We start from the raw sequence: 27378 nt of genomic DNA, 5'->3' as shown, positions 1-27378 counted from the left end.
CCGGCGGGAGGGCGGGGGCTGAGGGGCCCGATGCTGCTACTGCCGCCGCCTGCGGGAGACGCCCGGCCCGAGGCCCGTGCACCCCAGGTGAGCGGCGGGGCCCGGGCGGCGCCGAACCTCGCCCCCTGCCCGGCCACGCGGCCCTGCCCCCACCAGGCGGTGCGGGATCGGGGCCGGGCGCCGCCGCGGTCTCCCTGCTTGCGGCCCAGGAGGCCGGCCCGGCCCCCTGCAGGTGTCAGGTTCTCGGGCCCAGCCCCGTTGCGGCGCGAAAGCCTCCGGCAGATCGGGCGCCCCGGGCTGTGGAAATCCCGGACAGCGGCGGGCAGAATCGAGGCATTGAAAGTCCCCCGTGAAACTCGCAGTTTAGCTGTACCCTGGTTTGTAGCCAGACCTCAGCCCGGCCCTGGTGTCCTGCAGCTGGTGCTGGGCGATCCTCCCCTTCGGGGGCTTTCCACCGCCACTTGAGCTGGGCGGGATGGAGGGGCAGGACCTCCCTGGATGGGAGCATCCCTGGGCAGACTTCCTCAGCAGCATCAAAGCAAGAAAAGAGCCCATGTCAGGATCAGTGTTTGGTCTGGATGAGCACTTGAATCCCCAAACTGAAAATTTGGTCATGGGCGTGTGTGTAAGGATTTGAACCTTAAATGAAGAGGAAAATGTGTGTTAACCTACCTGGATTTGAAATTTTGTTGGCTACTTCTGCAAAATATTTTTCCTTCCAATTTTCTACGTGAAGTAAATGCTGGTGCTAGGGGCTGGATTGAAAGGCTTGGGATGGGTTTATCAACATAAGTAGGTAAAATAGGCAGACACAACCCAAATTGCTGCCCTTAATCCTGCAAAGTATGTGTCTGCTCTGTTTTGGACGGGCCCCCTTAATGGGATGAGAAAGAGTTTAGTATCCATGTTTGAACCAGACCTTGACTTCTGAGACTGTCAACTAGTGTGTAGTGCAGGGGTGGGCAAAGTTTTTGGCCCGAGGGAAACATTGGGAAAATGCATGGAGGGCCAGGTAAACAGCCTGGCCCCTGCTCCCTATCCGCTCCTCCCACTTCCTGCCCCCTGACTGCCTCCCTCAGAACCCTTGACCCATGCAACCCCCCCTGCTCCTTGTCCCTTGACTGCCCCCTCCTGAGACCTCCCTCACCTAACTGCCCCCTTGGGACCCCACCCCCATCCCAGTGGCTTTCAAACTTTTTTACTGGTGATCTCTTCCACAAAGCAAGACTCTGAGTGCGACACCTCCCCCCTTATAAATTGTAAACACTTTAAAATATATTTAACACCATTATAAATGCTGGAGGCAATGCGGGGTTTGGGGTGGAGGCTGACAGCTTGTGAGTCCCCATCTAATAACCTCGTGACCCCCTGAGGGGTACTGACCCCCCCTTTTGAGAACCCCTGTCCTCTCCAGCTCCCCTTGCTCCCTGTCCCCTGACTGCCCCAACCCCTATTCACACCCGTGCCCCTTAACTGGCCCCTGGGACCCCACCCTTATCCAAGCCTGGGAGGTGGGTTGGGTGCAAGCCGTGCTGCCCAGCAGTAGTGGCAGGCCAGAGTGCTGGCATTGCAGCGGCGTCGCTGCAGGAGAGGGGGAATAGTAGGGGAGGGACCGGGGATTAGCCTTCCTGGCTGGGAACTCAGGAGCCTGGCAGGATGGTCCCGTGGGCCAGTTGTGGCCCGCAGAATGTAGTTTACCCACCTCTGGTGTAGTGTGATAGTGGCTTTTTCATGTATGACGTGTACACATGTCCATTAAGTGTACTGGCATGATTACCAATTAATTACCTGCAGAACAGCATCCTGTGGAAGTGAGTTAGTCACTATTTTCCAGGGCCATAATGGACTAAGGGCTTGTCTACACTGGCACTTTACAGCACTGCAACTTTCTCGCTGAGGGGTGTGAGCTGTAAAGCGCCAGTGTAGACAGTCCTACAGTGCTGGGAGCTGCGCCTATAATGGAGGTAGGTTTTTTGTGTAGCTGTGCCGCGACTACACAAGTGGCAGGGCTTTAATGTTGCCAGTGTAGACTAGTCCTTAGTGAGTTGAAGGTTCTGTACCTAGCTGAGACACAGTGTGGGTGAAGTAATATTTATTGGACCAGCTTCTGTTGGTGAAAGAGCCAGGCTTTCAAACTACACAGAGCTCTTCTTTAGGACCCGAGGAAGACCTCTGTGTAGCTCCAAAGCTTGTCACTTTCACCAGTGATCGAGTAAAAGATATTTCCTCACCCAGCTTGTCTCTCTAATAACCTGGGACCAATACAGCTATAACAACAGTGCAAACAACTATGACCAGTTGAGTCATCTGTTCCACCCAAGAAAGATTTAGTTTGATTCTGCCTTTAAAAAATTAGTTTAAATTGATAAACCTTAAAAATCAAAATGCCTATGTGCTGCTGTTCAACTTCTAATATAAATAATCCAGCTACTGACAGTATAGAAGGAACCACTACAGTTATTTGTAATTATGGTGACAGTCTTGTAAAGATATATTTACAGAATCTAGATCACAGTAAAGTATTTTGATACTTGAGAGGTCTTTTCTAGTTTGTCGTTTATTTAAAAAATAAAAAATGAAATCAAAAGATAAATCCGACAAATCCTAGAAATGGAGACTTAAATCAGATCTCCTTTCTTTTGTACTATAGAGACTGGATATTTCAGCATAAGAGTATGTACAATTACTTTTCATTCAGCAACATTGTTCAATGCTAGGGCAGTAGGGAAGGAGTTACGATCTGATTTTTGTCTGTTACTGTTTTTTTATTTTATCTAATTTGATTAACATTAGATATGTTATCTACAAAAGTTATATGTGCCATTTGATAATGGGCGGGAAACTATATTGTCTGCTTAGATTAGTGAGGTGGACATACGTTGTATACAAATCTTATTTTTCTAGGACTGAAGAAACTAAGAATGATCTTTTTGTTTGTTTTTTTTGTAGGATGAATGAAATGAACCTGAGTTCAGTAGGGATGGACCAGCTGACCTCATCCTCTGTGAGCAATGCCCTGCCTGTCTCAGGAAGTCACCTGGGACTTACTGCATCACCCACTCACAATGCCATACCGGCACCAGGTAACTTGGAGAGTTGCAGGAAGGGCTGATACTTGTCACTTGCTGTGTATTTACATTTTGCATGACAGTTGAAAATCAAAGTAGCATAAGTGTGAAGTGCACACAGCTGGATAGAGGCATCTGGGTTTGTCCTCTGAAGGCTGGAGTCCTCAGGGGGTGATACGATCATGCACTTGAGCAGATCTGACATTTGATCTAGTGGTTGTAAACCACACTGTGGGACGAAGACACACCTGAAAGTTGCTGCTTGTGTAGACAAGGCAAAAGCAATGCTTTCTGTGGTAAGAATGGATGTGTCCCACACAGTTCAGTTTATTTTTGTCTTAATAGGTATTAATGAGCTACCTCTCTCTCTCTCTCCTTTTTGCTGCATTAATCATTGTGGCGTTTGAGTCCCTCGAAATATGAGCTGTTGCCGAGAAATCTGCCCCAGACTATGTAAAATACACGCTCAGATTAAAAGTTTATTAGAGAATATTTAAATAAAGGTGATACAAAGAGTTTGAAGCGTCAGTTATTGGTCATTGGGGGCAACATACAGAGTATAGGGGGACGCTGGTATTTGGAAATTGGTTAACACATAACATATACAGTCTGTAAGGTCCCCAATGCGGGGTGTACGGTGGGTGGGATCAGGAAGCAGTAAGGAAGCAGTGAGGGTACATTGCTCATACAGTGGGTTACACGCAGTCATGGGTATAAGTAAGCGGGCTGGGTAATGGGGACAGGATGACCCTCACATGGTGGAATCCAGTTCAGTGGGTTTAGGGCTCAGGGGATATGGTTCAAGGGGGGGGGGGGGTTATAGGCCTCCTCCCCCCCTGTGGGTGCACGAAATCACGCCGGCTCACTCCTGGTATTGGCAGTGGCTGGTGATGTGCTCTGTGTAAATGTCCCTAGACCACCGAATAGTGTCCGAGACCATCAAACGTCTCATGAGCCGTGCATAGCGACGGCCCACCCCACAGGCCCTAAGTACTCGTTCATTACAGGGGTCCCAGGCACCCAGCGCTCCGACGATCAGGGCGTCGGTGTAAACCTCGTAGCCCTTTGCCCGCAGGGTGTCAGCCAAGGGGGCATATTTTTCAAGTTTGCGGGCTTGGGCTTCACGGAGGGCCAGGGTCCTGTTCTCAAACGGGATCGTCACGTCGACGAGGATGATCTTTTTCCGTTCCTCGTCCGTGACAACGATGTCCAGGCGCAGCAGGCTGTCGGTGTCGGGGATGGTGCGGTTGATTGCAATCTCACCTAGGTGTGGAGCAATGGCCTTCACCAGCTGGTCCTGGACGGCGTTGTGGCCCAGCTGCCAGGCTCTGGCGTGGGGTTTGCAGCTGCACAGGACGTGGGGCAAGGTCTCCAGGGCATATCCGCACCTCCTGCAGCGCTTGTCTCAGTTCCTGTGGTGGACGGCTCCGTTGAGCGCGACGCAGTTCAGGCGGGCGCGGTGTATGAACCGCCAGTCAGCGAGACGGGTGAAGCTGCCCGCGGGGAGAAAGTGGTTGCTGGAGTCCCACTTGCTGGTCACCTTAAAGGCCTTGCCTTGGTCGGGTTTTTTCCTCAGGGTGTCCACGCAGAGCGCGTGGACAGCGGCCTTCAGTGATTTCTCCAGCACACCTCTGGCTCTGGGGCTAACAATGGTGTTGCCCTCCGTCTCAATCCGCGGCACCAGGACTCCCAGCTCCTGCCGTTCCTCGCTCCATACCCAGCGGCAACCCAGTCGTTTTCCCAGCCGGCGCGTGGCGTTGCGGGCGCGGGACCACAGCGAGGCGATGTCGCCCCCGTCCCAGGCAAATTCGCCGTCTAGGGAGCCGCTCAGGAAAGTGGCTATATCCGGGCTGGACGGAGGCCTGCCAATTCGCTTCTCGATGACGGTGCATTGGGTGGCCCCTGCGACGTTCTTTACCGTGGCATCTGGGTACATCAGGAGGCGGAAGGCGTGCGTGACGACCGCAATGTCGCAGAGGTCACCCATGCGGGGGACGTTGGCACCACCGTGCCTGTGGGCAATGTATATGAGCTCGTTGCTGGCTCTCTGGGGCAGGGACAGCCACTGCTTAACCAGCTGATGGATGGTGTTGTCCGCCTTGTTGAGGGGCACCTTTGCCATGGCGGAACCTCTCAAGACGAAGGCGATGCGGGGGATCAGGAAAGTGTTGAGGGCGTTGATCTTCTGCCACGGCGCCAGCAGGGATGTGTTGATCTTGGCAGCCTCCTGTAGGATCTCCCAGATGGTGTCCTCAGGGGTCTGCCGGACGCGGACGCCCGTTGGCGTGCCGAGGTGTTGGTGACACGGTTTTCAGGAAGTTGCACAGAAGTGTCCATTACAAGTGAAAACATAATAGAGAATGAGACAGTATATAAAAATGCAGCTATAGGGCCGGACGCCCAGCTAGATCTTAGCTGAACCCCAGATTCTAGAAGGGGTGATCTTTCTTCTGGGGATACTCCACCTGTCTCAGCCACTTGCGAAATGGAGCATGACCTCTCAGGGTAGAACCAGCCCCTAGGAGCAGCAATGCAAGGTGGGCCCAGGTAGGACTCCATGACCTCAATATCTGGATAGTCTCTTGACCCCAGCAGTGTCAGTGGACTGCTTTTTACAACTTGAAACCTGGATAGTTTCTCTTTTCTGATCAGTTGTTTGCCCTAGCATCCTCACAGTCCTTCCAGTGTCAGGTTTATCTCCCATGCCTTCCATAGTCCTGTACATCCTTCTTTCTCTCTCCTCCCCTTCTGTTTTTTTACCTTCTCCTTTTGCTGTTTATTCCATTCATTAACCCCTTTTGCCCCATCTCAGCCCCATAATAAAATTAATAAATGAAGTTTTATACTAAAGAAAATGAAACACAATTTAAAGAAACTTGAAATGAAAAAGTTAATATTTTAACATTTTCTTAATAACCAAAAACTTTCAAAAATGTTAAACAGAAAAGCTCTAACTGCTAACAATAAATACAACCGTAATACTTGCATGTACTTGTATCTTAATAAATCAGTAAAAATTACATGTTGGGGGTTCACCAGAATAAAAATCTGTAGTTACAGGGAAAAGGCAGATGTAGAACATGCTTTAGGAAACTGAGTTCTGTTTATCCCTCAGATTGCTCCTGGTGGCATTCTAAATATGCACATGAAAGCTGAGAACTTTCATTATACTAACTAGGGGAAACCCCTATAACAGATAACATGTTAATTCACATAGCCAAATGCAGTGTTTGTGGCTTTGGCTGCATAACTCACAGATTCCAAGAACAGAAGGGACCATTGTGATAATCTAGTTTGGCCTAAGTTCCCCAAAATAAGGCCTAAAGCATATCTTTTAGAAAAACATCCAATCTTGATTTTAAAATTGCCAGTGATGTCACCAGTATCCTTGGTAAATTGTTCCAATGGTTAATTACCCTCACACTTAAAATGTATGACTTATTTCCACTCTGAATGTGTCCTGCTTCAGCTTCCAGCCATTGGATCGAGTTATACCTTTGTCAGCTAGACTTGAAGAGCCCATTATGAAATATTTGTTCCCCAATTAGCGGTAATGGGAATTTTGACTATATTCCTACACTGCACTAAACCCGGAAGACTTTAGTAAACTTTTGTCTTGGTTACATGTTCATTAAACTTACATAGTTCCACTGAATTTTAATGGGCATTTTCTTCTTGCAGGCTTGCCTGTTGCAATTCCAAACTTGGGCCCCTCCTTGAGTTCCTTGCCCTCTGCCCTATCTCTGATGCTCCCAATGGGTATTGGAGATCGAGGAGTGATGTGTGGTATACCAGAGAGAAACTACACCCTACCTCCACCACCTTATCCTCACCTGGAGAGCAGCTACTTCAGACACATTCTACCTGGTAAGTAGTATAGCTCTGAAGATTGAAGTTCAGATAGGTGCTGTTACAGAACACCTGACGAGCTACATAGCTTTTTTTTCCTTCTGTGCCTACTTAAGACTGTGAAAGAATACTCTGCACGGTATTCCTTATGGAAAATTCCCTGGGTGCTTCCTGAAGTCTAATACATCTATTCTACATCTATATTAAGTGCAGAGAATTACCGTATCATTTAATGCAATTGCCCTTCCATTAGAGAGGGGATGAGATTATGGAGGTTGCCTGGGCCGTTTTCTGCCCTATTTTCTTCACAGCCTGTGGGGAGGGCTTGAGGCAAAGGGCCTCTGCCCCCTTCCCGAAAGCTGTGCTCTGCCTCCTTCCCCTTAACAGAGTGCTGAAGGGCTGTGCTCCCTCTGTTTTGCTGAGGCTTCCCAGCTTTTCACTGGCCTCAGTATGGTGACCATATACGCCACATAAGGCTGGCTTGCCCTGAACAGCCAGCACAGGTGCTGATCTCTTGTCCCTACAGTGCACCATTGGCCTCTCTGTCTGCGAGGGTGCCGGGTGGCTGGTGCTGATGGGCAGGTCTACTAGGAGTCAGGTTCTTATATTGGGCTGTTAGTCCCTAGCACAAAAAGGTTTAGGATTGCTGAAGAAGAGGTGGTGATTTAGCCCTTAGAGAAAAGAGCAAAGGCCTTCATGTTACTCTTGAATGATGCTCTCCCAGCTGATCCAGGAGTTGAATTGATGGGTTCTGGAGAAAGAACTGCAGCCAGACATATTGGCTGATACAGATGATTGAAACAAGTGTATAAAATATATATTTTAAAATAAATTGGTAAATCCTGAAGGAGTTCCTCCAGTTTCTTTAATCCTAACAGAAAGATATGGGTGTCATCAAATGGTATGAAATGTTCAGTTCCACTAGCAGTCTTTTGAAGGCTTTGTTGAGATGCTCATATTTATAAGAAAGCAAAGCTTACTTATACCCAAACTGCCATGTAAACTCTTTCTGACTCCTTGTACTATGAAGTCTGGGTCATGTGTTGTCAGAAGCTCTGCCATCCTGAGTTTATCAGATTAATAGAGCATTTGCATTGGTGGATGGAAACTAGCAGAGGTGACTCATCATAATTTTACAAATTTAAACCACCTATATTGCCACTGGTAAAGGTGTACGGCGGTCACATATTTCTTTGTGATTGGGATGTTTCAGGATTGCCAAGAGTTTGTGTTTGCAAGACTTACCTGAGCCTTGTCTTAACTTAATTGAAAATAAATGGTCATGTTGAAAGGAAATTGCAGACTCATAAGGTATCCAGACCTTAATAAAGTGTGATGAAATGGATTGCAGTTGTGGATTGTTTATTACTGCTTGAAAATTGATATTGTAAACTCACCCTCTCTTCTTTTTTTCCTTTTCTCCATGTCTTCTCTTTCATCAGGTATTTTATCTTATTTAGCTGACAGACCTCCACCTCAATACATCCACCCCAACACTATAAATGTTGATAGCAATCCAGCTTTATCTGTCTCCAATAATCCTTCAGCCCTAGATCCCTTCCAGCCCACTGGAACTGTGGGACTGGAACCAGGGATTGTCTCCATGGACTCTCGTGCAGTGAACACACACGGTGCTCAAAGCCTGCATCCTAGTGACAGCCATGAGGTAGCACTGGATACCACAATCGCTATGGAGAGAGTTTCGAGGGTAACCAGTCCAATATCTACTGATGGGATGACTGAGGAGCTTACGATGGATAATGTAGCTGGGGATCATTCACAAATCCCAAATGGCTCCCGGAATCATGAACCATTAGCTGTGGACACGGTAGGCAGTAACTTGGCTTCAGATGCAGTGGGTCATAGTGGTGTCATACCCATTCATGGTAGCACTTTGGAGCTTCCTGTTGTCATGGAGCCTGACCACATTGCAGGCCGGGTAAGCGGTATATCAGACAGCACACTAAATGACTCCATACATACCGTGGCCATGAGCACCAACTCTGTGAGTGTGGCGCTCTCTACCTCACACAACCTAACTTCCCTGGAATCTGTCTCCTTGCATGAAGTGGGCCTTAGTCTCGAGCCTGTGGCTGTCTCTTCCATAAACCAAGAAGTAGCCATGGGGCCAGGCCATGTGGATGTGTCTTCAGACAATCTTGCCTTTGTACCATCATCTCTGCAAATGGAAGACTCCAATTCAAACAAGGAGAATATGGCTACCTTGTTTACCATATGTGAGTGTGCCAGTGTGCTTGCTTCTGCCTCTGGGTAGCATTTATCATGTAACTGTTATGAGGGGTGAGAATATTAAGACATGCAGCGAGCCTTATAGATGTCTTTTGGTGGGAGGAACCTGTTAAGACCATTAAACAAACCCAAAAAAGCTGGGAAATATGCAGTTGAGGATTAAATCTCCAACAACTAGGCATAATAGGTCTTGATTTTAACATCATTCTGTTGTATCTGTCATTCTGTTGTATCTGTCTTCTCGCTTTGTCTGGAGGTTGGAACCTTAATCATTACCCTGTGAACTTTGTGGCTTTTGTGGATTTCTTGACCTTTAAGAAATTTATTGCAGTTTTTTAATTTGACAAGTTTTAATGACATCACATGTATATATCCATGATTATAACATAGAATGACTTGTAAAGAGCCATGAGAAATGAGGCACTCAACAGAAAATCCAGAAAGGAGGGGAAGGGACGTTCTTCTAACTTTTTTCCAATGACCTCTATAAAAGAGTTTTTGTGTTTTGAGTCTAATTGATCTTTCAAGAGGAGGAGTTCGGGACTTGCTCTAGAGCCTATCGTAGAATATCAAGGTTGGAAGGGACCTCAGGAGGTCATCTAGTCCAACCCCCTGCTCAAGGCAGGACAAGTCCCCAGTTTTGTTTTGTTGTTCATCCCTCCTGGACTGCCTGAAGGGTAGTGATTGAGGTTATCACAAAGTTCATTTCCTGTGATGGAGATCTGTGTCCGTCTTGTACTTCTACTGCCTGGCTTACTCCCACTGTGAGGCTAGATTTTAATATGAAGGCCTTTAAATTTCAACATCATGGTCATTATCTGGTTTTCATCTTTCTCTATCCTACTACACCCCATCAGAATCCCCAATTGACTAGTCATACATTTGAAGAAGAAACACATTTAGTTTAAAAATCTCCACATTTTGCATGATTTTATGTGCATGTAAAGATTTTTTTAATCAGATCTCTCTCATATCAAATGATTGTAAGGATTTGACAAAGCATAAATTGATAGCACTGCTGAATGCTACTCTTGGTTGTCTACACGTCCCAAGAAAGGTATGTTCTTGTTTTGGGTTAGCTAACCTGGGGTTGAAAAAGTAGTGTAGCCACAGCAACTATTTTTAACTGGGGTTAGCAACTTGGTATGGGCTTTAACTTGAGCTGCTAACCTCAGTTAAAAGCAGAGTTACTATGTCTAAACCACTGTTTCAACCCCAATTAGGGTAACGCAGGTTAGCTAACCCAGATTAAGAGCGCATTTTTTTTTGGCAGTGTAGACATCTTACGTTTTATTGTAAAGAATAACTTTCCAGCTGAAAGCTTTCATTTTAGCTTTTTATTTTACTTCTGAATAAAACGAGTTTGTGGCCAGAAAGTAAGGAGGGAAGAGATTTTTCCCAGTTACTTCAAGCTTGGTCCTTTTCAGTAGTTACTGTGGGAGATCGGTGCCCCTTTTCAGTACCTCCATTTTACAAATGGGAAAAATACAAAGCATACACCAAGGCTAATAACTTTTGAGGCTAAAATTATTATTTGTAAAATACTTTGAGATTCTCTAGGTAGGAGTACTAATGTTCAGATAAAGTATGAGCAATGAATTTTCTCATCCATTCCACTATGAGATGTAGATGTCCAGGTTTTTTTTATTATCATTAAGTTAATGTTGCCATTCTAAGTGTTCTACTTTGTATTTTCATTCATTTCCATGCTGTCTTTCGGTTGTTGAACTAGGGGCTGTTTCACATTATCAACCCGTTACTGCAGTTGCTCTAAACATGAGTGTCATACTTACACAATAATCCATTCTAATGTCAGCCCTACACACTCATCCATCCAGTAATGGATATGGATGTGATCATATAGTCATTCAATATGTATTTCATATAGTGTCACGTTATGATACCATTATTCATTTTGGGGGCAGATCATCAGCTGATATAAATTGTCGTAGCTCTATTGACTTTATGGGAGCTGTGACAGTTTATAGCAGCTGACCACCTGCCATACTGAATATACCTAATACCACAATTAATCCTACTGGAGTTGATGAGACCAGTTGGGGAGGTACTACTCACTCTGAATAATGCTATTGCAGTTTGACCCATAACACATTAATTCCAGGATGCTCACACAAATCTGCCATTGTTTAATTTGTATGTAGCATTTTTCCAGGTGAAGAGATGAGGTATTATGGAAGGGTGAGGATTGTCAGCTTTGTTCATAGTGAAGTAGAGCAGCAAGCTCTTTATGTGACAGTCAGTCATAGTGTAAAATACTTCTCCCAATTGTATTTAAAGTGGATGGAAATAATTTTCAGTAGTGTTCTATAGAGATTTATGTTTAGTGACAGCTATTGGAAATTACTCCACTGAGTGCTCTTGGGAACAAATTTCCATTCCTTTCACTGGCATTCCATAAATTCAATTTTAGTGATAGACTTCACATAGTATAAATATATACCAATAAGTCCCTCTACAGGGGTTTCAGTTTCTGCTGGAGTGAAGGTGTTCGTGTGACAAGATCAAAGACAGGAAGCTTAAAACAATCCCTCTAAGATTGTGATGAAATGGAAGAATCCTGAAGTCTTAGCCTCCCTTCACTAAAAAATTCTACACACACGAGCAGTCTGCATGTTACTTATCAGATGTGCTGGATATGCAGGTCGGAAAGATGGCTGACTGCCAGTAAATCTTACTCTACCTGTGATTTCAAATGAAGCTGTTTTTTCTACCACTTGGATCAGTACCAGTAAAAAGGATGCTGCAGTAAGAACTCTGCTCCAGTTTTCTTACTGATGCATAAGGAAGAATAGACTTCCTTTTCCATTAGTATACTGGATATGCAGGGATAAGGTTAGAAAAACTTGTTAAAGTCAGTAAAGTAGGCAGAGGCATCACAAAGCAAATCTGTGTAATAAGGGTCCATTTTTACATAGTAGCTCTTCTGACTAAAACAACATATTAATCTTAATGACGTTAAAATCCAATGAAGCAGATGAGTTACCAGTCAGAAGAAGCCTATAGTCTGATCCTGGTAGGATTTCTCCATTCCCAGCTGTCTCATAGATTTCTTATGTGAGTTTGGACAAGGCCCTAATTTCTCTTGCTTCCATTCACCACCTATAAAAGGGGTATAATAGTACTTCCTCCCACCCTCTGTCTATCTTGTCTAATTGGACTGTAAGCTCTTTGGCAGGGACTGTCTCTTACTGTGTGTTTCTAGAGGGCTGATCACAGTGAGGCCCTGTGTCATTTGGTCCGCTTTGGTGTTACTGTAATACAAATAATAAATAATACCTCACTGATCTGTGTTGTCCTTTTTCTACACTCACAGGGTGCACGCTGTGTGACAAGGCCTACCCATCAGACTGCCCAGATCATGGGCCTGTAACTTTCATTCCTGACACCCCAATAGAGAGCCGAGCCAGACTTTCTCTCCCAAAACAACTTGTTCTCCGGCAGTCTATCATGGGACCTGAAGTTGGTAAGGAAGATCTATCTATCATATATCTCTACACAGCAGTAAAACAAACCCCAGTGATATTAACATAGTTATGGGACACAGTAGGAAAGGGTCCACACATGAAGAAGGTGACTCCAGAGGTGTTCCCCTCAGACAGTCAACATGATTACTTATAGTGTGCAAAATAATCTTGGTCTGTGGCCATGTGTTTGGGCTTTGCCTAGATTAGGGTTTTAGGGTGGCGTGTTAAATGTGTTAGCTAACACATTGGATAGTCTTGTATAGACAAGGCAATGTGTATTTTATGATGTGCTAAATTGAAGGCTGGAGCAAAGCCTAAGCTTCAACTCACCCTGCTTAGCACACGTTAAAAGTATATATTGCCTTGTCTGCACTAGACTTTTCAGACATGATTGCTAGTGTGTTGTAACATACTTTCAATGTCTAGTCTAGCCAAAAAGCGCAGGAGATTTGTTTCTCTTTAGTAACCATTCAGCAATAAATAGGTCCTGCAGTATTCCTTTCTAGGCAAAATATATTCTGTTTTCAATGCTGGAAATGTAGCACAGCCACAATAAGTAAAATATAAATGTAAAATATAACTTTAGACTTACATATTTCATTCAAGTTGGTATTTAGTCTCTTTTGGAAGAGATTGTTGATATGTGGAAGAGTAAGGAGCCAGCATTTCTGAAAGAAGGCTCCATTCAGATCAAACAAGATCCAGGTGATGTAAATCTCAATAGCTCCATTGAAGGCAAAGAAACTAGACTGATTTACACCAGCTGAAGAACTGACATGTTCTCTCTTGACATGGTCAGTATTGCCAGTCCTTTCCTATCTTGAGTCTTCTTTTTTGAGGAAGATTATCAAAGAGATTGTGACAAGGCAGCTTTAGCAATAAGTCCTAACTTTCCTAATACCAGTCAGTTTGGTTTTAGACCTGAATATGATATAGAGGTTGTACTAATTGTGTTGGAAGATTATCTCCAGGCAATGGATAAAGATCAGGTTTCCAATATGCTGCTATGGTGCTAGACTTACTAGCAACTTTAGTACTGTTGATGTGCTAGCAGAGCCTAGCTGGGTTGATTGACTTGCTTTCGAGTCTGTGCAATCCATTTTTATTTTTGGGGGAGCCTCCTAGGGGTGTGGGGAAATAGTATTGGATGATTGCTCATCTGCTTTAAAAATTAACTGGGTTTTATTAAGTCATCCTTCTTGGTTATTAGGTAGTTAAGGGAGTCAGTGAAGCAGACTGGCTCTGTTACCTTCAGAATGTGGATTGCCCTCAGATTTAGGACTCCATGTCATTAAATCCAGACACTGCAGTTAAGTAACTTTCCCACTGTCTGGCTGAAATTGGAGCTTGATAAGAGCTAGCTGCTTGAGGTTTAAATTGGACAAGACAGAGATACCAATTGTAGTTTGTGGGAAACAACCAGAAGAAACAGCAGAGTTGATATCTGACCACTATTCATCAGTTAGGGCTGGTCTACACTGGGAATTTATATCAGCATAGCTATGTCTCAGAGGTGTGAAAAATCCACACCGTTGAGAGACATAGCTATGTTGACCTAACTTCTGGTGTAGACAGCACAAGGTCAACGGAATTCTTCCATCGACATAGCTACCGCCTCTTGGGGAGGTGGATTACCTGTGCTGATGAGAGAACCTCTCCTGTTGTTGTAGGTAGTGTCTACAAAGAAGCGCTAGAGGTACAGCTGCAGTGGTTTACTGTGGACATACCTTCAGGTTTGCAATCTGGGGGTCTTGCTGAATCCCTAGCTGCTTCTGGGTGTTCTGGTAGTAGAATTGCTCAAGTGCCACCTTTTCCATCTGCACTTGGCAGGTTGATTGTGACCTTCCCTTTAGATATGGACCTCATTATTATAACGCATGTTTTTGTCACCTTAAGATTGGATTATTGCACTGCACTCTCCGAGGGTCTGAAGACTAGTTGGAAACTTCAGCTAGAGAAGCTGGTTTGCTTAGTGATGCTTCTTGTTGGGAACAGATTACCCTTATGCTCTGTGTGCTTTCCGCTTTGTTCCTGGAAGCTATCAAATGTATTGGTGTGGGGCTATAAATATAAATGTTTAATAATAATAATATGGATACAGGAATTTCTCTGCTCATCACAGAAATACATTTGCCTCTGATGAGAAATGCAGAAGCTACTTAACAGTGCCCAGCAACATTTCTGGCAATTTATGGGGATTAGGTAGGCTAAATTCATGGGAATTAGGTAGGTACTGAAATGATAATTTTCTGGTTCTGCAGAAAATGCCGTAAAATCTTTAATGGGCATAAATGGTCAGGACGTTCGTTTTACAGCTCATCTGAAAGTAATGAGTTGCTTTAGAAAACAAAAATAAATATTGCAGTTAGAACAAAATGGCTCCCAGAGATGTATGAAGGTGGTGGCTCTTGTTTCTATAATAATTGTATCCCATTTGTGGAACACGAGGTTTTATGGTCTGATTCCCAGGTATAACCCTCAGAACATTCTCATAAACATCGCGTCTTTTAGTTGTGTTTGACTTGTTGTTTAAATAATTGATTCTGCAGTCAGTGCCTTTCTGCTGATAGGTGTGTGGACTCGCGAGACTGTTCCTGTGAGGACTTGCTTTGGACCTCTGATTGGGCAACAGAGTCACTCTTTGGAAGTAGCAGATTGGACAGACAAGGCAACCAATCACATTTGGAAGGTCAGCGTATGTCATGTCTCCCTAAATCTTATGTCAGTGTCAAAACTGCCAGTGTGGTAGTTTTAACTGTGACTTGAATGCTCTCTTCTTTTTACCCCACCCCCAAATCAAGGCTGTTTTTGTGGAGGGTATATGTATGATACCAGCTATGCAATATGGCCTTTGCCAGACGCCTCGTGACAGCTGATATAACACAATGCACTGACAGTTAAGCTTGTAACATAAAGGAACATTCTGTAGTCTAGGGCTAGGTCCTAGAGTGGGCTATCTGTGATGACCAATATTCCGTAGTATTCCACGCTGAGTTCTCATTTGTACTCCTGTAATCAGTACTGTTTTATTTGGTTACGTTGCAGACTGTGTGGAGTCCCACCAAAGCAATATGTCATTTGCTGTAGGAAAGCATGTAAAACCTTTAGTTTTTCTTTTTGGGCCATCCATAAGTGTCACCAGGGTTTCCTGATCTCTCATAGTCAACTGATTCTAACACCCTTGATTTTTCTAGCACCAGCTCTGTCACTCTTGACTTTCTAATACCATCAGCTCGACACGTGGCAGTCAAGTGCTGAGGATCCAGCAGTTCAGGTCCAGGAGAAACGCATGCAGTGGGATTCAGTGCCTCGTTTAAATGGCTCAGAGGTCTCCAGATGTATCTAGAATGACCAAGTCTGATGCTGAAATCCTAGCACTACTGATTCTGTATTTATAAGTGACACTGTAATCCCTGATTCTTTGGTGTCTACTGTGTCATCACTCCCAAATCTGGGTCTCTAGTCCCAGAAATGTGTTTTTCCTCCAGTGTCAGATACTTAGTCTTATATAAATAATACCCAGAGGTGATGTCTGCTGATGGTTTACTTGCAGGAGGACCTGCAAGATAGCTGGATGAGGATATAGGTATTCCTTTTGTGGGAGTCCCTCTAGACAAAATCAGTAGCAATGTTTCTGTAACCATGTCAGGAATCTTAGTAGGAACTGCCATGAGCTTTCTTTGCTCTGAAACCCTAGCTGAGATGTCTTTGTGCCAAGATACCCTCAGCACTGAAACTTGGAAACTATTCACTGGTCCAGACTGAGATGGCTCCAGTACCTACTGAGTCTCATTCAGTGCTGCAACTCTGGGAATGAATACAGCTAATCCGGTGCTAATGTCCTGGACTTTGAAGCCATCCAAGGCCATTGGTATCCAGAGACAGTTAGGTTCCAAGCACCAGTATCAATGCTTTGTTCTGAAGACAGGCCACAAAAAGCTTTCCTGGAGTCCACAACCTTATCTGCTGATGCTGGATAACTGGTTCTGCATGCTTCTCCTGTTTATGTTCAGTCAGCTGCATATTGACAGCTCTGAGATTCCAAGAAGTAATGCTTAATTATTTAAAGAAAAAAAAAGTGGCAGCCTCTTCAGGACCATGCTGCCTTTGCACCAGAAGTCTCCGTTCTGATTAGATTGAGCCATCTGGTGCCACGTCTTTGGAATTTATTCTACAGCATTGCCAGGAAGACCTTGGATTTTCATCCTCTGTGTGTCGCACGCAATCTGTGTCAGGTGCAGGTCCTTAAAAAGTGTTTTCATATTGTTTTAAACTTATCTCCAGTCTCAGTGCCCAGTGGGAAAGCACTTAACTTGTAAAATTGGGATTCTCAGCTGACATTAAGAACAATCCCTTTGGGATTGTTGATGTGTTTGCTATTCCTTGGCTAGTCAGCACATGGCAATTTCTAAGAATAAGGTGACATTGGCATTATATTCCCTCTCCTTGTAGGATAAACTGTAGCCATATTATTCCAGTACAATTCACCACAAATATCCACGAGATGCTTTCATTTAAGCAGCAAATTAAAAAAAAAATGAGCGGGCATGCAAACTGTTTCCTGACCTGTGTTGTGAACATCGGGTCATTGGTGCATTCATGTCTGTATCTAGATTTTGGTACACAGTTAGGCTCTCTACCAGTGATACCTGGTGATACTTTTATCCAGACTTATGTCTGTGACTGCCATAAAACTGATTGGTTACAAAGGCACCACTCTTTCTCGACAGTACTCTCACCTGAAACACTTACGTCTCAGGTCATTTAAGGTGCAAAAGGCAAAGGTACCACATGCTTTTTGTGTGTTATTGGAAGGAGTAAATAACACTTCCTTATTTACTTTCTCCACACCAGTCATGATTTCACAGAGTCCTAAAGCCCAGATTCCAGTCTGAGCCTAGAAGTCTACACTGTGACCCAGAGCCCGAGCCAGTTGGCATGGGCCAGCCCTGGGTGTCTTAACTGCAGTGTGGACATTCTCATAGTGATCTCATGAGTGTTTCCTCCAGTCCATACATCTTTTTTGCTTTGGGGTTGGAGTCTTGTTTCACAAAGTCCTTGGGATCTTTGGTTTGTTATTGGTCAGGTTATCATTTGTACCGTGCACCTGGGACGACAGCATTACTCATAGCCATAGCTACACCCCACAGACTCAGTGAGGTACAGGTCAGATGGCCTATAAACTGTAGTCCATATGGGAAACATGATTTGATTAGTGTCCTTAGCCCAATTTCCAGTCTCAAGTCATCTCTATTTTCATCTCATACTGGCGGCTAACTTGTCTGTATTTCCCCAAATCTGCCTTATGCCCTAGTGAGGACTTGCACATGTTCATTCATCTGGTAACATCTAACATATTCAGCTGATCCAAAGGCAGCATCCATTGCATGTCTTACTGTTCTGTTTTGTTTTTTTCATAGAATTTGCAAAGCTGTTACTCAAAACTCTGTAGGTTTCTGCAGCAAAAAAATTCTCTTACAGAGGTCTGATCTGTAAGAGTGAAATGCGGTAACTTCTTTTGACCCGCCATGTAGTTTTACCAATTTTGTATTCCTTGTTCACCTAGAGCTCCTCAGCCTGTTTTTCCAAAGTATTAATACTGCTTGCTAATCTCCACAAGCAGTAGTATGCAGAGGCCACTCAAAGAAGAGAGAGGTTACTTACCAGCCATTGTTCTTCAAGAGTCTCAAATCTGCATATTCATTCTCCATCCCTCCACTACTTCAAATTCTCAGATCAAGAATTCCAAACTTAGGGAAGCAGCCGAGGGATAGATGAGGCCACTCCCATTTTTATACCCTTGGAACCCTCTATGATGGGGAGGGAGGAGGAATGGCTTGAATCAACATTACTGTAAAAATTTCCCGCAGCTTCATGCCAGGAGGCACCAGTAGGACAAGGGTGACTATGCAGAGGTAACACACTTGAAGACTAACAGTTAATTCAGGCCAACAAATCATTTTAACCTTCATTCTGGGGTACACACTTATACCCTCACTTACCTCTCTGCAATCTTTTTGTCATTTTAATGTTATTAGATGTGATGAAAAATGAATCACATTCATTCATAAATGTCTATCAGATAAACCTTTGTTAACTGCAGTTACTGACTTATCTAAAAAGTATTTAAAAATACAATGGTTAATATTTGAGCTGTGTGGAGCAAGTAGCTGGAGAGAGTCACAAGATACCAGTGTTCCTGACCTGTTAGAAAAGCAGATGAAAATATTTCTGTCAAAAGCCTAAATGGGAGGGAGGAAGAGAAAAATACTCAAATAAATGAGCAGATTTAAGACTAGTGATTGTGGTGTCAGGTATCACCCTATGTCAGTCTCTAGCTTGGTCTGCAGGGGTCAGGATGTTTGTGCTAACCTGAGGTGGGGGAGGGATTTGTGCCTTTGTGGTGGTGGCGGCTCCCATTAGGAATATGAGGTCCCAATGATGTTTGACTCTTTTCTGTCTACACCAAGGATGTGTGATTGTTGCAAGGCCTGTTAGATGGAGGGATCAGGGAACTTCTGTGCAAGGTACAGTCTTACCCTCTGAGGTTGAAGACAAACTCGGAGAAGAAACGACATTAAATCACTTCCTGTAGCTTAGATGTCCCTATATTGTTATGGCCTGGTTCACCATTGGCAAGACACAGTGAAGTCAGATGGCAGTTGTGTGGGAGGTGTCTTGCTGGAATGGGCGCCTTGCTCAGTCTGGCTAAGCAATTCCTTTCCTAAAGAAAGGGATGAGCTCTGACCAAAGTCATTGCCACATATTATCCTGACACTGTTTGTATTGTTTTTTTCTGTCAGATGTACCACAATGGCGTCCTGGAGTTCTACATCATTACAGCTGATGAAAACGAGTGTAACTGGATGATGTTTGTACACAGAGCCCGGTGAGAGCTATGTTTACCCAGCTTGAGCAGAGTTGGACCCTATGGTGTTGTCCTTTATTTTTTTTTGACTGGGTATTATTTGTGCTACCATAGTGCATAGGAGCCCCGTGCACCTATGGACCAGTATTCCATTGTGCTAGGCTCTGTACAAACACAGAACAAAAAGACAGTCCCTGCCCCAAAGAGCTTACGATTTATAGGCAAGAGACAACGGATGGATACAGACAGGTGGGGGAAAGAGGCAGGGTTTGAAAATAGACCAGACAGACACAGGGTGGGAGTGGGGGTAGAATACAAGTAGTGTGAATGTGTTGGTGGCATATGTCATATTAATTCCATGGTTGGTTTGTTTGGAGGGGGTTATTTACAAGGGAGTCAACTAAATGGAAGGAAAAGGGAAGGTGAGGGGTAGGGGTACAGGGCAGGGGAGTAGGGGCAAGTGTGGGGTGAAGCTGGGGTGAAAGACCTGTGAGGGACAGGACGGGTTGGCACAAGCAGCCAGTCCCCTTGACTCCATGTGACTCTAAAGTCTGCCCATGACCTACAGAAATTTTGAAGAGTGAATGTGCAGCCCACTGCAGTGCTGCCCTATGTAATAATTAAAGAGTGGTGCTGAAGATTTCTAGGAAGCTGAGATTGTTGCTAGGAGAAAATCAGTAAAGTGGCAAGCAATAGGCTGGGCAGGGTGTTATGGGGGGTGAACTAATGATACGGTAAAGCATCATTCCAAACCTGTGCATTGAATCTAGCCATTTGTCCTTTTAAGCCTTATGCCAGCTGCTGCTTTTGTGAATATGGTGGTCTATTGTTCTCTTCCCGTCCTCACGCTTTTTAAAATAGATCTGTTAAGATGGCATCTGCTTACTTTTTTGCTTTATACCTTTACTGATAAGATGCTCCCAGGTACTGCAGTGTGGGCCAAGACCATCCTTTTGTTCTGGGCTTCACTGCCTTTCTCCTAATCCCTACTGATAGCTGTGCCTTTTTCTCTGCCTGGGAGTCTGCAGTTTGCACAGCTCTCCTTGATGTTAATATTGCCCCATGAGTGAGTCAGTAGGAAGGATATAATAATTTCCCTGTTACTCCATGGTCTCCTCTGTAATTCATTTCATCAGGCTAGTGAGCGGGAATCAAGAAGTTGCTCCTGGCCTTGGGTCTTCTAGCAAAGTATTGCAGTGCTGCTGGCATGTTCAGCCGTTGATCTGCAAGGCCAGCAAGACACTATTGCCTCCTGGAATACTTTGCAAGTACTTTAAATTCAGCTGTTTCTGCGTATAAGGGCAGGTCTTCACGGCGGGTAGGGATCGATCTATTGCGTCTCGTCTAGACACAGATAAATCGATCCCCGAACGTGCTCCCGTTGACTCCGAAACTCCAGCTCGCGAGAGGTGGAAGTGGAGTTGACAGGGGAGCGGCAGTGGTAGAGTCGCCGCTGTCCTCATGGCCAGGTAAGTAGACCTAAGATATGCCGATTTCACTACACTATTCACATAGCTGAAGTTGCATATCTTAGGTCGACAACGACACCTCTTCCTTCCCCCCGCAGCGTAGACCAGATTCATTTTGTATTTCTGTTTCCTTGCCTTTTTTATTAGGGGCATTAGCATGAAAAAGGATCTTAGTTCTCTGCTTGTTTCCCAGTTTGCTCTCTGTGATATCAGTTGTTTTCACAGGAACCAACTGTGATGTCACAAATGCTTGATGACTTTATAGGGGACTAAGCAATAGGAATGATTGAGCTTCATGTCATCATCCCGAGTAATAAAGAATGAAGGAAGTGATAGAATGGCAGTTGAGAAGTGTTTCTGAAATGAAAATTCCCCACAGGATGCTGAGAGTTCTTTAAGGAGATTCCATTGTCTTTTAGTACTACTGACAGCTTTGCTTTTTGTTCCCAAGCTAACAATTTGAAAGGTGTTTAAAGTCTCCTTTGTTGGTGTAGGAGTCGGGAAGAGCAGAATCTGGTAGCTTATCCCCACGATGGAAAAATGTACTTCTGCACCTCGCGGGACATCCCTCCCGAACAAGAGCTTCTCTTTTATTACAGTCGGGATTATGCTAGACAGACTGGTAAGAAGACAGGCACGTTTATTTGCTTTTACAGACAAAGTCGAACCTGAGCTCCCTTTTATATGCTGCTTCCAGGCTGTAAGTTGGGGTCTCCTTAAGTTTTTTTTGTCAGTGCTTGATAGCGAGTGGTATTGTATTCCTATAACTTCTGGTTCACTACATGTAAATAACAGGTTCTTCACTATTGCTATAGCAGCCCTTTAATTTCTCTCTGATCAGAATGAAGATTTTGTATACCAATGGGACAAAGAGTTGCTTCTCTGTCATCCATAACTTGGGAGAGGCAATAATATGAGGTATAAAATTCTCCAGATTTTGAGTGGTCATAACCGATATTGGTTTAAATTCCACATAAGAAATGTGGTGATGGTGAAGTTAGTGCTTACAGAAGGTAAAGGAGGATCAGGGCACTGAGCCAAACTATTTGTATGGTACCAAATGCAGTGCAAGCTTCCCTGCATATGCATGGATTAGTTGAGAGATGCCAACACTGATTAATAAGAAGGGAACTCTAGGTCAACCTTTAGTTTTCAAGCAGGAGGAACCAGGCACAAGGGAGGAGAGAATTTAAAATGACTGTGGCTTGTTCATTGGACTTCAAGGGTTGGAGGATGCTGCTTCTGCCCATAATTCTGTTAGACAGACCAAAATCTAAAGTCCTTACCCAATGTATTTAATCTTTATTGAGGAAAACTTCCATTGAAGTTAAGAACTGAATAATATCTACCAGAATTTGGCTCAGTACTATTACTGCTATTAATATATATATATATTGCATTTATATAATGCCTTTCACCCAAGGATCCCAAACATATTACAAAGATGAATAAGTATCAGTATCACCCTTTTACAGATGGGGAAACTGAGGCACAGAAACTTGTTCAAGGTAGCACATTGAGTGACTGAGTTAGTGAAAGAATTCTGATATCCCAGACCTTTAACTGTTGAGCTTATTACTTCACTTTAAGTGCAGTTCATCCATCCTGGAGTATATGAATAACGTTAGTTGGTGTTCCCAAGGTTCTTGGGTAGAACAGGTGCCATAAACCACTGTAGTCCGTTGATGCCCTTTGCAGCAAGTGTAAGACTCAATTTAACAAGCTGTAGAAAAACCACTGCACTTGATTTTATGTAATATCAGAGAAACTGGGGAAGGTAGGCAGCCATGTTTTGGGGAAGTTGGCCAGCAGATGTTTTGAGTGTGTGAAGGAATGGTGTCTCTAATCAAAAGAAATGCTTTTGGGTTATAGGTGTCCCTGAACACCCAGATGTGCATGTCTGTCACTGTGGAAAGGAATGCACTTCCTACACAGAGTTTAAGGCCCATCTGAGCAGCCACATCCATAACCACCTCCCCAGCCAGGGGCACAGCAGCAGCCATGGATCAGGCCACAGTAAGGAAAGGAAGTGGAAGTGCTCCATGTGCCCCCAAGCTTTCATTTCTCCTTCCAAACTTCATGTCCATTTCATGGGACACATGGGCATGAAGCCACACAAGTGTGATTTCTGTAGCAAAGCTTTCAGCGATCCCAGCAACCTCCGGACTCATCTCAAGATACACACAGGTAAGGCAGATGGCCTGAGTCACACTTTAAGATGCCATTTCAAAAGAGTGTTGTTTGAATTGAAGTAAACTTACTGCTGACAAAAGGTGCCAGATTATCAGCCTGAGAGACTGAAATCCTTTGTTCATTCACAAAATAGGCCCTATACATACAGCAGCAATGCAGACTTACCCCAGCTACTGCCTTTACATGCTTCGGCCTTGACCTAGAAGGACTCTCTTTCTCCCCAGGTACTTATAAGGCCTCCATCACCTTAGTATCCAGGGACTGCCTATGGAGTGAGAGAGTAACAGTCTCCAGGTCCATTCAGTTCTTGATCCTATGTGCTGAGACTGCTAACATGAGTGCCAGTTATGTTGGGGGGTTTGTGATGTGGACACCTATCCACTAGGAACTGGACTAAGACCACCATCTCATTTCCAAGTAAACTGCTGAACACTTGTCAGGTGGTAAAGCTGGCACAGGTGGATTACTGTCAGTTAACTCCTCAGTCACTGGTTTAATCACACCGAGGTACATAACCAAGCCTTTATGCAGACTCTTCATTCCTCAGAAGTTAAATCTAAATAAGCTGTCAGCCTGTGGATGGCACCAATTACATATTGATTGAGGTTTATGGCTTCAGCCCTAAATCCTAGGATAAATTACTTTGCTCTGCACAATAGGATTATAGGAGCCACAAAGTAAGCTTGTTTACTACAGACTTTTTAAGGCAGGAAATTGAAAGGTAAATATCTTTGCAGACTGCCTTAATCAAATGGGTACCTGGTGATGGTAATAATTCCTATATAGCACTTTTCATCGGTATAGCACAGAGTTTTTTAAGTAAGCCTCATTATCCCCATTTTACAGATGGGGAAACTGGAATAGAGTGGTAAAGGGATGTAAGAACATAAGAATGGCTATAGGGTCCAGACCAGTGGTCCATGTAGCCCAGTATCCTGAGCATGGTCAATTCCAGATGAACAGAACAGGGCAATTATCAACTGATCCATCTGCTGTTGTCTAGTCCCAGCAGCTGGCAGTCACCGATCTTGGCTAATAGCCATTAGTGGACTTGCCCAAGGTCACCCATAAGGCTAGCGGCCAAACCAGGAATAGGACTGAGGCAGTGTTTGAGTGTTCAGTCCCCCAGTTCTTAACCTTGAAATAGTCTTAAGGTCCAGTACTGAACCCTAAATGATAGTACTTTTACAGTTAGAGGACTTTCCATTCAGATGTACCCCAAAGTGCTTCAGATATTCGATTATACAAATTGTTCATTAGATTTACTTTTACACTCCAACTGCAAAGACCATTTGGCTGAACACAGCATCTGGGTGTCTTGCCCCTTTATAAAGCTCCCAGCTCTGGAGTGACTGAATTGAGCTCAGGTGTCAAATTTTGATTTCTTGCATGGCTAGCCCAGACTATTGTTTTAATAGGTCATCATGCTGAGATTGAAACAGAGCTGCAGGAATAGACAGGTGAATTCTTAATCTGTTTCAGGGAAAGATTTTTCTGTAGTGAATAATGGGGGTGTTTTTCCCCAGATATCATTGTCACTGTGTGTGTGTGTGCAATTCTAGGTCAGAAAAATTATCGCTGTGCCCTCTGTGACAAGTCGTTCACCCAAAAGGCTCACTTGGAATCACACATGGTCATCCACACCGGGGAGAAGAACCTGAAGTGCGATTACTGTGACAAGCTGTTCATGCGGAGGCAGGACCTCAAACAGCATGTACTCACCCACACACAGTAAGTGATCTTAAGTATGGCAGCTAACCAACAGGAAGTCTAGAGCAGGCCTATGAAGTAAATAACAGATCTGGACAGTACAGCATACTCTGTGTGAACACACTCACAAATCTGGATTCAAGAGAAAATAAATATCACTCTAGGTTACGGGGAGGTGCATCTTGATCAACTCTAGGATGGCTGTGTTGTTGGCCGTCTGTTGAGAATGGAATATTCTGACAGGAAAGCTTCCATTGAACCTTCTAAGACTTCTGCAAAATTTGCCTTTTTTTTTTTTTTTTTAAACTACAGAGAAAACCCAAATCATCCTGTTTGCATTGTGTAATAGCATTCTCATCCTTCAGTTTTTGGGAGGGAAGGTAATTGTCCCTAATTCTCAGCTGAAAACTCTCCAAGTTCCAATGTGATGATGCAGAATCAGAAATCATGCCACAGCTTCTCACTAGCATTCTCACATATCAGCTCCTTATCCCAGTCTTTGTCCAACCAGTCCCAGTCTCTACCCAGGGATCCTCATCCAATCTGTCTTCCCCTGCCCCGAGTTCCTTGTCTGAATCTAATTTCTTCACTCATCCCCCTCCCAGTTCTTGTCCTTTCTGCATTTGTCAGGCAGATTTATTCTCCAGTGTCTGAGATAGCAGGGGAGTATTGGACAGCACAGGGCAGGCAGTCTCCCTGCTCCCAGTTCTGATATTTCAGCAGCTAGCCATGAGCACCAATGCTCAGCACCCAGCATGAAGCAGTTCAGACAGAATCTATAGAGAACTTAGCTGTCAAACTCTTAATGTAGCTACTGAACAGAGATTTTTTCAAAGAAATAATTTGGCCAAATTTGGACAGTTCTTCCTGGGAACAACAAGCTGATCCCTGGTACCAGGGTAACCATACTGCCAAATTCCAAGTTCCTGCTCCAGCATCGAGTTTTGGTTAACAAAACTGTTCTGATCAATGAATTCTACCCTAGAAGAACTTTATCCTGACTTATAACGAGGCTATACTGTTGTTGGCTCTAGTGGATTTATTGCCAGTGAGACAAAGCAACATACACTGAGGATATGGAGCCTTTATGTGCACACAGTGGCTTGTAAACCCTGTGCAGTTGTCTCACCCCGTATGTGAAATCATTTACAAACTGGTTCCTTTAAACTAGGAAGCACATTGTAACAGTGATTAAAGTAACCTCGTTTCCCCAAACTCCTCTAATCACTTAAACAAGTCCTGTCAATATATAGTTGCTATGTATCATGAGGAAAACCTGACTTTTTTTCAATCTCTTGTAGAGAACGGCAGATCAAGTGTCCCAGGTGTGACAAGCTGTTCCTGAGGACAAATCACCTGAAGAAACATCTCAACTCCCATGAAGGAAAGAGGGACTATGTGTGTGAAAAATGCTCCAAGGCTTATCTAACCAAATACCACCTCACTCGCCACCTAAAAATCTGTAAAGGCCCCACATCCAGTCTCTCAGCCCAGGAAGAGGAGGATTCGGAGGAGGAAGAATTAATAGAGTCAGTGAGGACTGAAGACTGTAGGATTAACAGTGGAGTGTATGCAACAGATGACTCACTCTCTGGACATAAGTGACAAAAGATGGAGGAAAACTTTAGATGTAAAATTGGGGAGGAAAAGTCACTCTCCTTTCCCCAAACATCATGTTTTTATCAATGAAACATTATATCCCTATTTAATAAGCCTTATGGCTACAACTCTGAATGAGAATGGATGATGCACTTATCTGTTGACAAGGAACAGTTTCCAGTAAGGAGATCATAAAAATACACTGTGCACAGACTGATTCTTGTCTTTCATATATTTTGCTCATAAACACTGACAAAGTTACCTTGCTCCATTATTTGGATGGAAGAATCATGAAACAAAAATGTGATTTGGTTACCATAGGAGCCAACAGTCTTGAATTGCTAAAGCCATGAAAGTATGTTGGGGATTTAAAAGAAAAATGACTGTGTATTTTGACACTTTAATTCAAAGGGGTTTGTGTTCTCTCTCTTAGCCACAGAACATAGTACAGAGCATTCAAATTCTCAGCTTTCCTTCTAGAAGTACAAATTAAGTGTTTTGGTTAAAAAAAAAAAGGTCAGTAAAATCAGCACTCAATGTAGATAAAGCAATTACCTGACCACAAAAATTGTATAGGAGACCAACATTTGACTAAGTGTTGGGGGGGAATAGCTCAGTGGTTTGAGCATTGGCCTGCTAAACCAAGTGTTGTGAGCTCAATCCTTGAAGGGGCCATTTTAGGGATCTGGAACAAAAATCTGGGAATTGGTCCTGCTTTGAGCAGGGGGTTGGATTAGATGACTTCCTGAAGTCCCTTCCAACCCAGATATTCTATGAATTTCCAGTTCAATAGGAGATGACGCATGTCGTGATCCTACTTAATTCCACCTTTCAGACCACTCGAGGCTTAAAATTGTCCAGATAGTATATATTACTTTTTACTAAGC

General features: G+C 44.0%; 1 protein-coding gene across 1 annotated transcript; it reads left to right on the top strand.

Annotated features, from left to right (window-relative positions):
* On the top strand, positions 1–26887 carry PRDM4 (PR/SET domain 4). The gene is made up of 11 exons (XM_030545173.1): positions 1–87; positions 2950–3083; positions 6750–6935; positions 8360–9154; positions 12502–12651; positions 15223–15341; positions 19456–19541; positions 21484–21611; positions 22862–23176; positions 24745–24913; positions 26194–26887. Exons 2-11 carry the CDS (start codon positions 2951–2953, stop codon positions 26495–26497), a joined length of 2385 nt encoding a protein of 794 aa, XP_030401033.1. The 5' UTR covers positions 1–87; position 2950; the 3' UTR covers positions 26498–26887.
* Positions 26888–27378: the final 491 nt, after the last annotated feature.

This window comes from Gopherus evgoodei, chromosome 1, assembly GCF_007399415.2.
Source record: "Gopherus evgoodei ecotype Sinaloan lineage chromosome 1, rGopEvg1_v1.p, whole genome shotgun sequence".
NCBI lineage: Eukaryota > Metazoa > Chordata > Testudines > Testudinidae > Gopherus > Gopherus evgoodei.
Note: the sequence above shows the minus strand (reverse complement) of the source record. Positions and strands in the feature narration are given on the sequence as shown.